At 41.9% G+C, this 17,833-nt stretch overlaps 3 protein-coding genes across 5 annotated transcripts; 1 reads left to right on the top strand and 2 right to left on the bottom strand.

Annotated features, from left to right (window-relative positions):
- Positions 1-22: 22 nt before the first annotated feature.
- On the top strand, positions 23-6,106 carry chid1 (chitinase domain containing 1). Of its 3 annotated transcripts, none has more exons than XM_010903166.3 (13): positions 23-126; positions 361-515; positions 1,100-1,249; positions 1,358-1,490; positions 1,650-1,694; positions 2,065-2,171; positions 2,583-2,644; positions 2,983-3,075; positions 3,540-3,638; positions 3,844-3,993; positions 4,586-4,666; positions 4,795-4,837; positions 5,054-6,106. In XM_010903166.3, the coding sequence occupies exons 2-13, from the start codon at positions 381-383 to the stop codon at positions 5,150-5,152; spliced, it is 1,197 nt and encodes a 398-aa protein (XP_010901468.1). In that variant the 5' UTR covers positions 23-126; positions 361-380; the 3' UTR covers positions 5,153-6,106. The 3 variants fall into 3 exon arrangements, with proteins under 3 accessions (XP_010901468.1, XP_010901466.1, XP_010901467.1); XM_010903164.3 differs by having other exon boundaries at positions 1,091-1,249; XM_010903165.2 differs by having other exon boundaries at positions 26-113; positions 1,091-1,249.
- On the bottom strand, positions 5,920-8,822 carry gatd1 (glutamine amidotransferase like class 1 domain containing 1). The gene is made up of 7 exons (XM_010903167.3): positions 8,707-8,822; positions 8,281-8,357; positions 7,975-8,080; positions 7,598-7,705; positions 7,113-7,207; positions 6,569-6,662; positions 5,920-6,385 (listed from the first exon to the last, which is right to left on the bottom strand). Exons 1-7 carry the CDS (start codon positions 8,753-8,755, stop codon positions 6,270-6,272), a joined length of 645 nt encoding a protein of 214 aa, XP_010901469.1. The 5' UTR covers positions 8,756-8,822; the 3' UTR covers positions 5,920-6,269.
- Positions 8,823-9,653: 831 nt separating this feature from the next.
- cd151 (CD151 molecule) lies at positions 9,654-17,833 on the bottom strand. Its single transcript, XM_010903163.3, has 8 exons — positions 17,597-17,833; positions 16,471-16,555; positions 16,037-16,228; positions 13,142-13,216; positions 10,679-10,783; positions 10,377-10,532; positions 9,859-9,945; positions 9,654-9,737 (listed from the first exon to the last, which is right to left on the bottom strand). The coding sequence occupies exons 1-8, from the start codon at positions 17,599-17,601 to the stop codon at positions 9,678-9,680; spliced, it is 765 nt and encodes a 254-aa protein (XP_010901465.1). The 5' UTR covers positions 17,602-17,833; the 3' UTR covers positions 9,654-9,677.

The following is a 17,833-nucleotide window of genomic DNA, read 5'->3' as shown; positions in this document are numbered from 1 at the left end:
GTGGCTGGAGGACCCGGAAGTCTCTCTTCTTCCTCGTGGGTGCTTCTGCCAGCTAGCTGTCAAAGAGATCGTACACACAAGGACCTGCAACTACGTGGCAAGAGCTGAATGAGGTTGCTACTATAGGTGTGAATTCTCACTGGTCACAAGAATCTAAATGTTATTTGACACCCATTTAGCAGTCTGAATTAACAAAAGCACGTAGATGCATTTCAAGTTAGACAGGTTGATTCTTGGCACTTCTCATATGCTTCCGACACAGCTTCCGGTTTTAATTAGACGATTGGGTAAAAAAAAATCTCCCAGTTCGTGTTTGTGCAGCCTCTCGTTTTTGTAGTAACATCCCATTTGCTTTCTCAGTGGCTTGACACAGTGGAGAGATGAGAGCAGGAGCGACGTCGTTGTTACTCATTGGGCTGCACGCCATCCTGTATGCTCTCATGGTCATTGACATCAGCGCCACGCTGTCCAGAACGGACGCCAAGAAGAAAGACACCAAAACGCAGGAGTCCGAGGTGAGGATGGTTGTGTGGAAATGGGTGACGGTATCACTTTTTGTCATCTGTGTAGTCTGCCTTATGGTGACAATTTAGAGTTTTGTGTTTCTAAATGATATGCAATAGATAGCATGTACGTTATAGTAAAAATCAAACTGGTCCACAAACATAACTTTGAGGAATACCGCCATGTCATTACCTTTGGTGTTGTGGACACTGGAATTCTGGTATGGCCCAAAATGGGTGTGCAAACTTTGTATTACCCTGTGCTGAGTTCTGAGATGGGTGAATCACACTCAGTCACACATAACTGGTAAAATAAGGTTTAAAAAAAGGTAATTATTACCAGTAAAAATGTAAAAGCACAGACCACACTGACTGATCTAGTTACTATCTTTCACAGAGCGCCACCATGTGGCAAGTGAGAATACTGTTTATCAGAGATCTAGTAAATGCAAATCATTTTGTGTTTCGGATATCCCAGGCAGAGCTGCTGGCACTGAAGTGCTGTAGAACTCAGTGGTTTTAAATGCATGATAATGGCGGAGAAAACCACCTCAATGTCCTAACTTAGGTTTTATGTTGTTTGTGAGTCCTATCAGATGTCTCGAGCAGAGCTGCCTGTTCTGAAGAGAGGCCTGGTGGTGTCTGATCCGCAGTGGAAGGACATTGTGAAGGAAGAGGGGAGATACTGTCAACAGACTGTGACCACGCGCAGCTTCCAGGGATCTGTCCTGGGATACATAACCCCTGTAAGGATACTACATTGACAACTCATTAAGAGGCTCTGTTTCACACTTTGTCACATCAACTCCTCGTACAAACTCTCTTCCTCTCTCTGCCTCTTCCTCACCCTGCAGTGGAATTCCCACGGTTACGATGTAGCCAAGGTGTTCGGTTCCAAGCTGACATCCGTTTCTCCTGTGTGGCTTCAGTTGAGAAGACGAGGACCGGAGAGCTTTCATATCACTGGTCTACATGACCACGACCCAGGTCAGTCTTTGAACCTACCGTAGCAGAATTCACCTCAGACTAAGTTGTGCCTGAGAAATGTGTACTTCGGGGGACTGTCGGAGAGTAGATGTGAAATCTAGAAAGTTATAATTTTAAAATGCTTGAGAGCAAATCCATCGATCTCGCCTTCCTTTGCAGGTTGGGTCAAAGCTGTCCGGAAGTCAAACAAAAAGATAAAAATTTGTAAGTTCATGTTACTGGTGTTGTTGTTCACTACAAATTGAGAGGACCATAATCCTGTTGTCTCCTCCTCACCAGTCCCGACCTTCTCCTCCTCACCCGTCCCGACCTTCTCCTCCTCACCCGTCCCGACCTTCTCCTCCTCACCCGTCCCGACCTTCTCCTCCTCACGCGTCCCGACCTTCTCCTCCTCACGCGTCCCGACCTTCTCCTCCTCACGCGTCCCGACCTTCTCCTCCTCACGCGTCCCGACCTTCTCCTCCTCACTCGTCCCGACCTTCTCCTCCTCACTCGTCCCGACCTTCTCCTCCTCACGCGTCCCGACCTTCTCCTCCTCACCCGTCCTGACCTTCTCTTTCTCCCTTCCCCTCAGTGCCTCGACTGTTATTTGACGGCTGGACCTCCCAGGACTATATGAGTGTTCTTGGCAGTGAGGATGAGATTGAGGAGCTGGGGACAGAGATGGTGGACGTAGCTCAGGTTGTCAAGGGCTTTTCTGTTTTTCAGACAGATTAGAATTATTTTGTTTGCGTTGCTTTAGTTTTTTTTGTTTGTATTTTCATTTTGTATCTTCAAAACAATAACTGAGTGCATTAATGTACAGCTCTGGAAAAAATTAAGAGACCACTGCACATTTTTCTTTCCTTTCCAAAGAAGTCAAAAAGGAAGGTTTTGAGTGAGGAACAGAAGTGAGGTTTTGAGTTCCTCACTCAAAACTTTCCTTTTCAACTTTGTTGGAAAGGAAAGAAAAAGGTGCAGTGGTCTCTTAATTTTTTCCGGAGCTGTACATTGTTTGTGAACACGTGTGTTTTGTTCTGTTCTCTTGCTGTGTCCAAGATAGAAAATATACTGAATATACTGACATTTCTTTGATTCTTTTTTGTGTTTCAGACGGAAGGTTTCGATGGCTTCACCCTGGAACTGTGGAGTCAGCTGGGCGGGAAACTTAGGAGGTTTGTATTTTGGGTCCGATACCAAATCACACTGATACACTTGGTTTGTATCTCAGGGGTCCACTACCAAATCACACTGATACACTTGGTTTGTATCTCAGTGGTCCACTACCAAATCACACTGATTTACTTGCTGGGATGATTTTGAGGATTTGGTTATATCATCTGAAATGTTACCATATTTATTTAGACCACAAAAAATCTTCTGAAATCTCAACCTTCAAAATGAACTGAGGAAGAAGACCACCATATGCATTTCTGTGGATAATAAAGTTCTATTTGACTGTAATTGTTTGCCATTTCTGTAGAGTCTAAACACTAATTTCTCTCCTCCCCAGAGAGCTGGTTCACATGGTGACACACATATGTGAGACTTTAAAGGGGAAGAAACTGGACTGTGTTCTGGTCATTCCACCAGCAATATCAGCTGGGTACGTTTTGATCTGTCTGATTATTTATAGCAGGGTTATGTTTGTTAGTGAACACTGTCACCAAATGTTTTGCAATGGAGAATGAAAACCTTTTTAAAAAGTTTTATCAGATATGATCAGATATTAGTTGAGGCTGCCTCCGGTTCCACATGTAAAGCTGCAGTGTGAGTTCAAACCCAGCCTGCTGCTTTCAGCCAAAATGCCCAACTTTCCCCACTGTCTATGTCCAGTGAAGCATACAAATGGCCAACAATATGTGCTAATTATATAATTTCAGATCTCTGTTTTAACCTTCCATTATAGCCAGTGTCACCATGTTCCTAGGTTGTAACTTTGTGAACAGTTGCACGTTTGACAGATTGCTGAGTAAAAGATAGTCATAACATTTGAACCTGTACACAGACAAATGTTTGTAATAACATTTTGTTTCATTCTAAACCCTGTTTTCTCTTTGTTATAATCAGTACTGGTCAGCCAGGTATGTTCGGCAGGCAGGAGTTTGATCAGTTGGCTCCTGTAGTGGACGGATTCAGTCTGATGACCTATGACTTTTCCTCTGGGCGGTGAGCTGTCACAAAGAACCAGTTTATACCCTTGATAGTAGTAATGTTATTTTTGCAATAACACACCACTGGACATTTTACAGTTGTCATTCACTTATATTGATAATAAACTGTTAAAAGAGGACCTATGTTTTTTTTATCCAATGGTAATTTTTGTCCAGTCAAGTGCAGTTTACAACTCTGCCTGGTCCCTCCGATCTTCTAGGCCGGGCCCCAGCTCCCCTCTGCCCTGGGTGAGAGAATGTGTTCTGGAGTTGTCCCCCACTACCCAGTGGAGACACAAGATTCTGCTGGGTCTCAATCTGTACGGACTGGACTTCTCTAGTCACGGAGCTGAACCCCTACTGGGTGGCAGGTAGAATACTACTACAACAATACTGTAACTACCCTTCTACAACTACTACTCCACTATACTATAACTACTCGGCTACAACTACTCTAATAAACCTACTACATAATACTGTAACTACCCTCCTACAACTACTAGACAATACTATAACTACTCTACTACAACTACTCCACTATATCATAACTACAACTACTCTACAACTACTACACAATACTGTAACTACCCTTCTACAACTACTACACTATACTATAACTCCTTTACTACAACTACTCCACTATACTATAACTACTCTACTACAACTACTACACTATAACTACTATAACTATTATATTATGACTACTATACTACTACTATAAAACTACAACTACTCCACTATACTAAAAGTACTTTAAAACAACTATTCCACTATACTAAAACTGCTATACTTTTCTACAACTACTCCTTATTGCTATAACAAAGCATCCACAAACTCAGTTAAAGCAGCGTTGTTCAAAACAGTGTTGTGACAAAACGTGCAGTCTATGAATGAGTAGTAAGTACATCATAGTATGCCCGGAGTTTTAGTTCCTTAGCTCACTGTCATGTCTTTCCTCTAAAGGTTCGTTGAGCTCCTGAAGGAGCTGAAGCCTAAACTGCTGTGGGACGAACAAGCAGAAGAACACTACTTCAGCTACAAGAGGTTTAGTGTCCCAGTGTTATTATTATTCATTACTCAGCTTCATGTCATTTTCATTAGTCATCACTTAACGTCACTGTCAAGAGATGCCTTCCCCCAAAATAACAGCTGATTTGTGCTCCATATTCAAGGAGCAATGGAGTCAAGCATGTGGTCTACTACCCAACACTGAAGGTAGGATCAACATCCCCACGTACTGAACACAGCTCAAACAGTTCAAATCTGCAGATTCTCAAAACATCTGAATAAATAAACTTAAAAACATAGATATTGAGTATCACCACACACCATTTTTAAGTGCAGTTTAATGATTCAAGATCAAGTGACGTTTTCCTTGAACACAGGTCATCATAATGGACTAAACTCTTCTCTTTTCTCTACCTTCCCTAGTCTCTCCATCAACGAATCTCCTTGGCAACCGAGCTGGGCACAGGGATCTCTATGTGGGAGCTAGGTCAGGGACTGGACTATTTCTACGACCTTCTATGAGCAGGACAGTTGTAGTGACAGATTAAAGACTCTTTTCAAATCGGTCAAACCTGAAACCCAGAACAACATGCACATATTGACATTCCAGTGTGTTAAGGATTAGCTTCAAGACTGTTGAACACCAGCCAGCATGAGGATTCGAATGTCTTTGATGACCTAGAATGAACAACATTTCTTGTCAAGTCCAGGGTGACCCTCAGTTGAGAGGCGGAGGCTAGGTGTGTATGTGCACTGCCTTTGAGACAGCTTGGAACCTCTGAAGTTCAAGAAAACTGGGAATCAGGGAAAATAACTCGTTTTTATTTGGAATAATCTTTTAAAAGGTCATCCTATTTGTTATTCAATGTCTGGAATCATCCTAGAGTGCTGACTTTCTGTTGTGAAGGTCGCCATTTCTAGAGTTCCCTGTTGTCATGAAAGCAGCAGTAGAGCGACGTGACATTATGAGGAACAACTCTTTAAATGGAACTCTTGAAGCTGCCAACTTGGCAAGCAATATTTAATCATGAATCAACACAGCAGTTTACCTGGGGTTTAGCTGAAACAGGATTGCAATGGGGTGTGTCACCCATGTTTTTAAATGGTAACAAGTCATATCCAGGGCTGCTTTCCTCAGGAGCTCATGCCATGTCCTGAACAGAGAAAAGGGTGCTTTTTAGGCTAGCTCTTCTCATCCAGGAAACTGGCGCTTTGTCACTTTGAATGTATCTGCCAACTGCAGGAAATCGGGAAGTTTTTGCAACACACTGACAAAAAATAAAAGAGGATCATTGTTCATTATTTTATGTAAAAAATATAATTGACAATACAAACTGTTGTACCTCACAGTGAGTGAAATGAATAAATTGATGTTTTTGGGGTATCTAAGACAACCAGAAACACATTGCATACAGCAGGGTTGCCATCAATTCCAGTTCAATATCCTACAATAAAATGCCAATTTGTTTTCTTTTCTGTACTTTTCAAGAGCAAATATTTGAAATGGTTATTAGGCTTTTTTTTTTAATTGATTAAATTCCATTATAATTACACAGCCTGGCACAACAAAAATGCATTACATGACTAGTTAAGTCAATACTCTTCAACTTCTGAGGATTCTAATCTCTAGAGCCAGTCTTCACTTTCCGTTACAGAGCAGGATGAGGTTACTGACGGCGACTGACGTGGACTGACTGTTCTGACCGGTGACCAGGTGTCTGTCGATCACCACGTGGACTGCGTCTTCTTGACTCGCTGGAAAACAACAGATGTGGCAACATGGCCGTTTTAATGTAAACCAGGCCTTTATCACATCTCTGCACATTCAGACGCAGCATTGAACATCACATGAACCGCATCAGCAAGGCACTGACCCCTGAGCAGCAGGGGTCACTGGGAACAACCCCTCTCCCCTCTGGGTTGTGACCTACACCCCACCTGTGTATGAGCCCCCACTGTCCTTCACAAAGTCCTCCACAATCAGGGGCAGGTTGGCGAAGTCTGGGCTCCTCACCAGCTCGAACACAGATGGCTGAAACCCGAGCACATGGAAGTTAGTGCGTCCAAAACGTGTAAACAGACAAACGCTGACACACACACACACACATCCAGATACAGACACACACATCCAGACACTGACACTGACACACACACACACATCCAGACAGTGACACACACACACACATCCAGACAGTGACACACACACACACACACACATCCAGACAGTGACACACACACACACACACATCCAGACACTGACACACACACACACACATCCAGACACTGACACACACACACACATCCAGACACTGACACACACACACACACCCAGACACTGACACACACACACACACCCAGACACTGACACACACACACACACCCAGACACTGACACACACACACACCCAGACACTGACACACACACACACACCCAGACACTGACACACACACACACACATACATACAAATACAGACACACTGACCCCGGTGAGGCTGTAGCCGGTGAAAATCCACTTCTGACCCTCTTCTATGGCGGAACAGAGACCAGACACACCCTGGCCCACAGCACATATAGGCTCTGGTGGATGGATGGATGGATGGATGGATGGACGGGCACGCACACACACACACACACACACACAAATGTATTTATAAAGCCCTTTTTACATCAGCAGTTGTTATAAAGTGCTTTTACAAAACACCCGGCCTTAGAAGAGTCTTCACAAAACCATGCCTGGCAATCTTATTACATTATTTAATATCAAGTTAGTTCATGAATTCATCTTATACCATTAGTTAATAATTATTACATTAGTTGATATTCCTTGACTGGGGTCCTTTAATGTCTCCAAGTATCTTGGGTGTTGAGGTTAGGGCCTTGGGTGTTGAGGTATTGAACCCTCTCCTCAGAGACCCCCAGCCATTTACAGTATTTTATATTTTTGAAGTCCCAGGGTATAATACTCACTCTGTTCTGAGGTGAAGTGTGTGAGGATGCGTGCCAGAGAACCACTGTGAGCCAGGTCCGTCAGCGCTCCGGGACAGTCTGGAATCAGGAGAGCTTGGTACCGCGCTCCTGCAGGAGTGAGACAGTCATCACAGACTCGCAAGGCAGCCTGAACGTTTCACAGTTGGAAGTGGACGGATATATTATGTCCAGCAGCACAAGAGTGATGACCTGACCCTCAGTTTAGCCAAATAACCCATCGTTGGGGCTCCCCAGTGACCGATATAACTAAGCCTAGATTGTAAATGAATGAGTTAAAGCTAGAATAACACAATATTTAGGATAAAACATGACTGGGGTACTCTCATACGTATTAATCTCAGTGTACTGGATCTTACCATCTATGGACTCTAACTTGGCTGGTGTGGCGAAAGACTTGAGGCTAAAATCTTGGATCCATCGAACAGTGCTCTCATCCACCCCGACAAAATCTATAGGTTTCCCCTGAGAAGGAAACAATACCATCATATTTGCAGTTGAAGTTCTCACAAGTATAGTAACTAAATGTGAATTCAGGCAATTTTTCCGGTCCTCATTTAAAATTAGGTAGGTCTGCGCTAAGAGTTCAGCGGTTAGGATTAGATGTGTGGTTAGGTTAAATTTGACAGGAATACATTCTCCCAAGTGCAGTAATTCTTTCTCACCCCAGGCGTGGCTGTCTGCAGGTTGAATACTGAACTGCATAGACAGAAGGCTTGATGGAACGACCGAGCAGACACTCCTAGAAGTCCAGAAAGCGAGACAGTCGTTTTTTTTCGTGCAGCATATTTCGGTCCACCTCAAACCCCCGGTTTATACGTCATTCGTTATTCATGGTGATGATTGTACAATGACGGTCGTGTATCCAATAAACGAGCATTGATAAGATATCAGTCCAGTGACGAGTTGTACCACTGCCCACTTTGACACAGAAAGGATACTGTAAAATTTGACAATTTTATTAGCTAGTTATTTAGCTAGTTTAAAAATGAAAACGCTCTCATCATCACATGACACGTAGCCTCTATTCAGGTTGCTAGCTTGACGTACTCAAATCGACTGAAGTTAAGAAACACACACTGAACGCCTACCTTGAGCCGTTGCGCTGGTCACAATTAAACACGTAGGTTTAGAAGACATGTCAGCTGCTTATCTAGATACAAACAGTAAACTACAACATACCACTGATAGAGACCATTGTAAAAATGAAAACAGGAAATCATTTAGAAATTAACCAATCAGAGTTTGACATCCGTTTCAACTAGCCAATGACAGTCAAATTTCAGTTTTTCCTAAGGACACATTTCAAAACAAAAGTTACCCATATAGCAAGTCTTAAACAAAACCTTTGTGTATATGTATTTATTTTTGGGGCATAATTGCCTAGCAAATACACAGACAGTTATAACTATCAGTTTGTCAATACTGATACATGTGCATAAAAAATTTACATAAAACAAATGATAAAGTATTTCTTACATCAAGTACATAAAGTATACAAATAAGACGATTTATGACAAGTGGATTTTTTTAAACCTTATTTCTGACAATCGGACTTCAAATTATAACCTTGATATTATAGCCTGTTTCTTGTCTCTTGTCCGACAGAAATACCGGACAGACTACCTTCAACACAGGACAGTCTATCTAACCTTGGCTGTCCCGCAGCACTCCTGCTTTGCTAGCCAAACCCATTTCACTTTTACAGTACTTAAAATAACGCGGTTTCCTTGGGGAGCCCTGGTCCACCGTAGCACTCTAGACTCCACGCACAGGCTTTCCGCCGGAGATCAGGGTCCAATACCCGTCTCCACCCTTTACCACTGTCTCCTGTTAATCTCCTCACGTTTCTCATTATTAATAAAAGCCTAGGAAAAAACGATAAAGATAAGTGAAAAGATTGTCCACTTTCCGCGAACAAGGGGATTTCTTACTTTTCATTCTACGAATTTACGCTGAATTTACGCGTCAGAAAGCGCGCCTGGGAAATATTTGTTTTTGTTGCAGCGATTGCAGCTGTTGTCGCTGATCCTGATGTTGTTGTTGGGATTTACCGAGATCCTCAATACGGCTCTTCCTTCAGATTTCGATACAAGCAGCAAACCAGCATCATCCCTACTAGCTGAAAGAAGACCGAAAGATGGAAGTATTACCCATACGTCTCGGACATAAATCAACAAACTCCAGAAAACAACGGTACCCGTCTACGTGATTGTACTGTACGGTGAGTTCCAGGATTTTACCTGGAGGAAGGCAATGGCAATGCCCACAGCACCTAAGATCTTTAGTTGGCTCAGAATGAACTTTTCCAGTTTAGTGATGCACCCTCCCTGAAGAGAAGACACCAATGTAATCCTTAACGGTTAATCAGTCATTATGTTGTCAGCCACTCCTCTGCAAAACTTGGTTTTGAGGCCAAGTTTAAATACTTTTTTGTTCCCCTGAGCAAGTTGAACAGTTTACTATCATTGGCAGTAAACTTGGCTTGGATTATAATCTCCCCAAAAATATTTATTCAAGACATATCTTGCTTCAAAATAAGATAAATTACTTGTATTAAGCAATATGTTGGTTAAATAAACTGTCTGCCAATGAAGTTAGTAAATAAAGCTTTGTAAAAGTAAAAAACAGTCATTAAAAATCTATTTTATTCTATTCAAATGTATTATCTCCTCTATCATATTACATAGTATTATTTTATATTTGATTCTCTTATATGATTATCTGTTGTATAATATTAAATTATTATCTATGTCCTCACCTCCACTCTGTAGATATTGGAGGGGTGGTCCCTTCGACCACAATGCTCACTGGGAGTCTTGCAGCAGCTATCAGGCACCTGCCTGTCATTATCAGGACTCAGGATCCACGGACTGGCTGACCAGTCGGAGGAACTGTTACTTCCACAACACTTGAACTGAGGGACGGAGAGAGAGGAGAGAGGAACCAGAGGGAAAGATGTGTGATAATAGTTTGGACAGAGAAATGGCTTGATAATCATGCAATGTTAATTGATAATTATGTCAATGTGACTCTACTGTACTCTATTATACTGGGACCTACCTCTTGCTGAAGCTTGTCCACGGCTCTGGTGATGGTCTCTTCTCCGGGCTGCTGGTACTTCTGGACCATGGTCTCCTTCAGGTTCTGTTGCAGCTCCTCATCCAGCTGTGTAGAGACCAACAGTTATAAATGTCTTAAGACTGGTTCTAACAGAAAGACACAGTAATAAATGTCTTAAGACTGGTTCTAACAGAAAGACAGTTATAAATGTCTTAAGACTGGTTCTAACAGACCGATACAGTTATAAATGTCTAAAGACTGGTTCAAACAGAAAGACACACTTATAAATGTCTTAAGACTGTTTCTAACAAACTGATGCAGTTATAAATATCTTAAGACTGGTTCCAACAGAAAGACACAGTTATGAATGGCTTAAAACTGGTTCTAACAGAAAGACACAGTTATAAATGTCTTAAGACTGGTTCTAACAAACTGACGGAGTTATAAATATCTTAAGACTGGTTCCAACAGAAAGACAGTTATGAATGGCTTAACACTGGTTCTGACAGAAAGACACAGTTATGAATGGCTTAAAACTGGTTCTGACAGAAAGACACAGGACACATGCATGGCTTATGCTTTGCCAACACAGCCATCTTTCACGGACCACAAGACAGGCATGTTATTCCAGACATTTAATATGCAGTCCACCGCTTATTACATGCAGCTGTGTAGCTGTTGGAATAGGCTCTATGACTTCCTGCTTATGACTGGTTAGTGCCCATTGACCCGGTGGCTTGTACTGCTTAGGATGGAGCAATGCGTCCTAAACAGTGGCCTGTGCCAGGCAATGAATAGATCTGGCTACTGTTTTTAGCGTTGACTTAAGGAGCCTTCTCTCTTGTAAATGATGGGTCAAGTTTCGGTCAGTCAACCAATCCCATCTCAGACACTGTCTCCTTCCCTGGACTATAGTATACAGACAGAATATGACATGCTAATGAACCATGTGTTAGCTTCATTGGATTTCCCAGAATCCTTATGTCCTGTCTCCCTTTCTCATACCTTTTGAAAAACCCATCTGATGACGGCCAGCGGCTCTTCTGGCCTTATCATCCGACGGGTTTTGAGAAGGAAGTGAGGAGAGAGTGTCCCAGGAATCAGGAAATGAAACTGAGAATCTCTGCGGTTGTAATTTGGTCTTCCTGTCTCCCTTCCTGGTATTGATCAGTGTTCAGACATCCTGCCGACAGCTGTGGCACGATTAACCCCCCCCCCCCGCCCCGCTCCGCCCCCGGCAACAGGGGTTCGAGTCCCGGCTCAGCCGACTGTCTGTACCCTTTCTCTCATTCTTGCTCTAAATGACTGTCAACCTCTCCATAATTTAAAAGAATGACATAACTAAAATAAAAACTCTTAAATAAAATATACATAAATGAACAGACTTAGTTCCCCAAAATTCCCAGGTTTTACAGATATTCTAGTTAGAACATTCTTGGAATCAGAAGAGAATAGAATGGAAAACCCGGGAGTCCACTAAGCTACTGGGGTTTTGCATGGCTAACTACAAGCCAGGGAGGAAGGCAAGGTGAACGATCAGGCCGGACCCACAGACTGATGGACACTGTTTATAGAGGAACACACTGGAGGCAAATTGATTATTTTACCTGGTGGCAGAGAGGGAAACACTGATGGCAGGAAGATGTGGAAGAAAAAGAGAAGAGAGTGAAGAAAAATAGGATTTCGAAAAAAGGAAGGGAAACCAGTGAAGAGGAATTTGCAAACAGGAATGTTACCGAATGACCGAAAAGGAAATAACCTGATATTCAGAACGTATTATTCAGGTCTTATTATGGACATACTATTATGAGGTTTGAGGTCATACAGGATAGCTGCTTTATGTTCAAATAGTTTACCCCAAAAGAGATTAGTTGAACAGTGTTACTGTTAAAATGTTTATGGTATTAACCTTGACTGAACTCTTGATGAACCCTCTTCTAAGCAGACTTCTAAGAAGACTTCTTCTAAGCAGACTTCTAAGCAGACTTCTTCTAAGCAGACGTCCTAGCAGAGATCTGGTTGTTACATGTAACAACCAGATCTATGCCATAATATTGGCCAATCAAGAATTGTTTATGTATCTGAGGAGAACATGGTACTATTAGACCTCCCAACTAGTCCCCTATTCTCTATATAACTCACGTTTCACCACTTTTTGCAGCAGCAATGTGTATCTTGTGACATGTTAGAAATCAGCAGGCCTGGGTTAAAGAACTATCTGACATTTGTCAAACGCTTTGTGTGCTCAATCAGAGATATGTGAAATGTGAGAGATGTGAAAGAGATTTTTAGATGTAAAATGATTTGAAATCAAACTGGTGTTATATCTAGTAAAAGAAAAAAGAATATCTCAATATTTCCCAAGGTGTGGACAAATTCATTTAATATATTTAAATAATCTTAGGTTAAGGATGAGTTTAAAATGTGTCCTTTGTTTTGGGAGACACGGGTGTAAGTCTTTACCTGATGATAATAGACGGAGGCCAAGACTCCAGCTGCAATCTCCAACAGGAATATACACAGTAACAGGATGGAATACTGGGATGGGGGAAAGAGAGGGAGTGTAAGAAAATAAATATCTGCAAAATGTGAAGCAGATTGGAGAGATGAAAATAACATACCGGGCGTCCTATATCTATGGGCGATAAATTAAGATGTCCATGGAGTGTGTATGTGGCTGTGGGAGTTGTGTGTGTGTGGCTGTAAGAGTTGTGTGTGTGTGTGTTTGTGTTTTCATTGCGATTGAAGTTCCTCTGGGGCCTGTAAATCAGTATTTCTTTCCATGCAGTTTCAAGATTCATACAATATGATCTGTTTCTGTCTCTCTCTCACCCCCTCTCTCCCTCTCCCCCTCTCTCCTCACCCCCTCTCTCCCTCTCTCTCTCTCTCCCTCTCTCCCTCACCCCCTCTCTCCATCCAACCTCCGAGCCTGTAATTCCCCTCATTCCTCTCTGGTGAGTCATGCTCCATATCTAAACGCTTAAAGACATACACATCATTACTCTGACGGGCAGTTACGACACCGCAGCTTATTTCTGACATTATCAGGTTCTGTTTATATCACAGAGACAGGTAGAGGACTCTAGATGGATATATACAGTGGGGAGAACAAGTATTTGATACACTGCCGATTTTGCAGGTTTTCCTACTTACAAAGCATGTAGAGGTCTGTCATTTTTATCATAGGTACACTTCAACTGTGAGAGACAGAATCTAAAAAGAAAATCAGATTGTATGATTTTTAAATAATACATTTGCATTTTATTGCATGACATAAGTATTTGATCACCTTCCAACCAGTAAGAATTCCGGCTCTCACAGACCTGTTAATTTTTCTTTAAGAAGCCCTCCTGTTCTCCACTCATTACCTGTATTAACTGCTCCTGTTTGAACTCGTTACCTGTATAAAAGATACCTGTCCACAGACTCAATCAAACAGACTCCAACCTCTCCACAATGGCCAAGACCAGAGAACTGTGTAAGGACATCAGGGATAAAATTGTAGACCTGCACAAGGTTGGGATGGGCTACAGGACAATAGGCAAGCAGCTTGGTGAGAAGGCAACAACTGTTGGCGCAATTATTTAAAAATGGAAGAAGTTCAAGATTACGGTCAATCTTCTTCGGTCTGGGGCTCCAGGCAAGATCTCACCTCGCGGGGCATCAATAATCATGAGGAAGGTGAGGGATTAGCCCAGATCTACACGGCAGGACCTGATCAATGACCTGAAGAGAGCTGGGACCACAGTCTCAAAGAAAACCATTAGTAACACTACGCCTTCATGGATTAAAATCCTGCAGCGCACGCAAGGTCCCCCTGCTCAAGCCAGCGCATGTCCAGGCCCATCTGAAGTTTGCCAATAACCATCTGGATGATCCAGAGGAGGAATGGGAGAAGGTCATGGGGTCTGATAAGACAAAAATAGAGCTTTTTGGTCTAAACTCCACTTGCCGTGTTTGGAGGAAGAAGAAGGATGAGTACAACCCCAAGAACACAATCCCAACCGTGAAGCATGGAGGTGGAAACATCATTCTTTGGGGATGCTTTTCTGCAAAGAGGACAGGATGACTGCACCGTATTGATGGGAGGATGGATGGGGCCATGTATCGCAAGATCTTGGCCAACAATCTCCTTCCCTCAGTAAGAGTATTGAAGATGGGTCGTGGCTGGGTTTTCCAGCATGACAACAACCCGAAACACACAGCCAGGGCAAATAAGGAGTGGCTCCGTAAGAAGCGTCTCAAGGTCCTGGAGTGGCCTAGCCAGTCTCCAGACCTGAAGCCAATAGAAAGTCTTTGGAGGCTGCTGAATGTCCGTATTGCCCAGCGACAGCCCCGAAACCTGAAGGATCTGGAGAAGGTCTGTATGAAGGAGGGGGCCAAAATCCCTGCTGCAGTGTGTGCAAACCTGGTCAAGAACTACAGGAAACTTACGATCTCTGTAATTGCAAACAAAGGTTTCTGTACCAAATATTAAGTTCTGCTTTTCTGATGCATCAAATACTTATTTCCTGCAATAAAATGCTAATTAATTACTTAAAAATCATACAATGTGATTTTCTGGATTTTTCTTTTAGATTCCGTATCTCACAGTTGAAGAGTACCTATGATAAAAATTCCCACTTACAGACCTCTGTATGCTTTGTAAGTGGGAAAACCTGCAAAATCGGCAGTGTATCAAATACTTGTTCTCCCCACTGTAAGTGGGCATTGCCACTGAGGGTTGCCACTATTTTAAATGAAGAAATAGACACATAAATATATATATATATATATATATATATATATATATATATATATATTTAAATTACTCAATTAAAAAATAAATTTATTAATTTGGAATTACCATCACAAAAGAAGACGTCTACTTTAAAATGGCCATAAAGGCATAGCTACAAAAATGAATTCCCTATCCATCTCTGTTGTTTATATTCCTACCACCCTGCAAGACAGATAACATTTAAAAGGCTTTCAAAACAACACAGATCATACAACCCAGTTAGGCTGGACCTTTTTAAGCGTGTGGTTATGGCTTAAGTGTGCTTATGTAAACATTGAAATCCCTGGAGGTCTGTTTCCCATTCTTTTAAAATATAGACGTCTATTTAGACTTTCCAGAGGAGAGTTGTATTTAGTATCTGTTTGCATTACACGCCTGTAAATATGAGTGTGAATTAGTACCATTACAGTTTTACTTGACATGTGGAATGATTGATTTAATAGGTGACTCCCTGGCAGATTGATGCTGTATTCTGGTTTAATTTCCTGGTTGACTGATTGATTGGCCAGTTCGACTGACCGCATGCTTGTTTAGTTCACTGTTGGAAGTCTTGATCGGTCTGCAGAAGGTCCCCTCACCACCACCAGCAGACTCCGGCTCTCCCTGAGGGTGCCACAGCACCCTACCACCCCTGTGAGGATGACGACAGCCCCAGCTGCCACCAGGACGTAGGCCGAGGCAGAGTAGCTGCTGGAGCCGAGGAGGCTGACGTAGTCACTCCTGTCCACTAGCGTCCACATGCCCACGGTCAACACCGCTCCACCCGTCACCTGATAAGGAGCAGGACACACACACACACACACACACACACACACACACAGGGTAATGTCATGGGAGTTAAAAACCAACGCGTCATATCTCCTCGTCAGCCCTTTAGAAGCACATTCCACTCAGAGATATTGTGGACTTCATTTAATAATTGAATTTATTGTCACAATATACCCCATGCTTGCATACATGGCAGGATATGTAAGTCTAGAGAAACCTCTGGCCCGTGCCAAGACAGACTCACCCAGAAGAGAAGGTTGAAGGTTAATAGTAGATATTTCAGACAAATGGTTCCACACATGCTGTTATTCTCTTCCTTGGTTTCCATCCTGGAGACACCAATACATTTGTAAAACATCAGATTAGGAAAGACCAGACAGAAAGCATTGGTCTTGCAAACATTCATATAAACCAACATATTGCAGTGTTTATAGTTTATTGAGCATGCTGAACTTTGAACTGAAACCTGGTTGAATCAATTTATAAGTGTCAAGACTACCTTTTCAAAATAATTTACATCACAATTTTTTAGGAAAGTTAGCTGCCAAAGAAAGTCTTACATTTCTACCATGGATATAATTGGTGAAGAACAGCAGCTTTTAGTCCAGTTACATGAACAAAAATGCTGCTGCTGAAACAGGCACATGTTGTCTATTGTGTCAGTGAGCCTAAATCCCCTAAAGCTCTTTAAAGTACATTTAATTACAACACTGGCCCCTACTCTATAATAACAACAGTAAAAATAAGGTATTATCAAATGTACATTTTATAAAGGACTTTTTTTATTGTTATCATTGTTATTATGGTCTGTTGTCATTATTTTGACACAGTTAGTTGATCGTTATTACTACACTGTAAAATATCTACAAGGAGTTAAGCAAAAACCAGCAGACTTCACTCAAGAAAACACAGTCAACCGATTCCCTGTCTTGTTCATAGTGGTTAGATAGAGAATGCCAACTTTGAGATAACAATACTGAGGAGACATATCAGATAGTATGAACAAAGTGTTGTAGTCAAATACATAAAACACAAATAGGCTGAATATAATAGAATTTATAGATATTTATTATCAAATATATTTATATAATTAATACATACATACATAAATAATGTATAATAGTTACTTTATATGCCGGATAATTTATAAATATGTAAATATGTTAACACCAAACAGATCCAACATAACATAAAATGTAACAAGCAATAATTTTCTCTACAGGGTGTGTTTCTAAATGACTGCAAAAATTAGTCCAAACCATATCCCTCATTATACCTTAAAAACGACACTATAATCCCAGTTAATATCATGGAACATTGTCCTCTTTCCCCATTTCTCTTCAATAAACGCTAGAAAAGAACAGTCCTACCTCATCTCAGGCTGTGAGTCCTTCTCAACCCTCCAGATGCAACTGTCAGATTCCGTTAACTGTTCCACTCCACCCTCAGTGGCACCTGGGTATTCTGTCTGTCTGTCTGCCTGGTACTGTGTGTGTTTGTTTATGTGTCTGTCTGTCTGGTGTGTTTGTGTGTGTCTGCCAGCTATCTGTGAAGGTTAGAAGCAACAGGCATTCAGCTGACTCAGATCCAAACCCGTGCTCAGCTGT

The sequence above is a fragment of the Esox lucius genome, chromosome 19 (genome assembly GCF_011004845.1).
Source record: "Esox lucius isolate fEsoLuc1 chromosome 19, fEsoLuc1.pri, whole genome shotgun sequence".
NCBI classification, from domain to species: Eukaryota; Metazoa; Chordata; class Actinopteri; order Esociformes; family Esocidae; genus Esox; species Esox lucius.
Note: the sequence above shows the minus strand (reverse complement) of the source record. Positions and strands in the feature narration are given on the sequence as shown.

Coding starts and splice junctions, on each gene's coding strand:
- gatd1 (XM_010903167.3), bottom strand. CDS start 8,755: ATGTCTTCTAAACCTACGTGTTTAATTGTGACCAGCGCAACGGCTCAA. Junction 8,081..8,280: donor TGCAGACAGCCACGCCTGGG/GTGAGAAAGAAT, acceptor TTTCCTTCTCAG/GGGAAACCTATAGATTTTGT. Junction 6,386..6,568: donor CAGTGGGGGCTCATACACAG/GTGGGGTGTAGG, acceptor GTTGTTTTCCAG/CGAGTCAAGAAGACGCAGTC.
- chid1 (XM_010903164.3), top strand. CDS start 381: ATGAGAGCAGGAGCGACGTCGTTGTTACTCATTGGGCTGCACGCCATC. Junction 3,639..3,843: donor TATGACTTTTCCTCTGGGCG/GTGAGCTGTCAC, acceptor CCGATCTTCTAG/GCCGGGCCCCAGCTCCCCTC. Junction 4,667..4,794: donor CACTACTTCAGCTACAAGAG/GTTTAGTGTCCC, acceptor TCCATATTCAAG/GAGCAATGGAGTCAAGCATG.
- cd151 (XM_010903163.3), bottom strand. Junction 16,229..16,470: donor CCTTCAACCTTCTCTTCTGG/GTGAGTCTGTCT, acceptor GCTCCTTATCAG/GTGACGGGTGGAGCGGTGTT. Junction 9,738..9,858: donor TTGCCATTGCCTTCCTCCAG/GTAAAATCCTGG, acceptor GTCTTCTTTCAG/CTAGTAGGGATGATGCTGGT.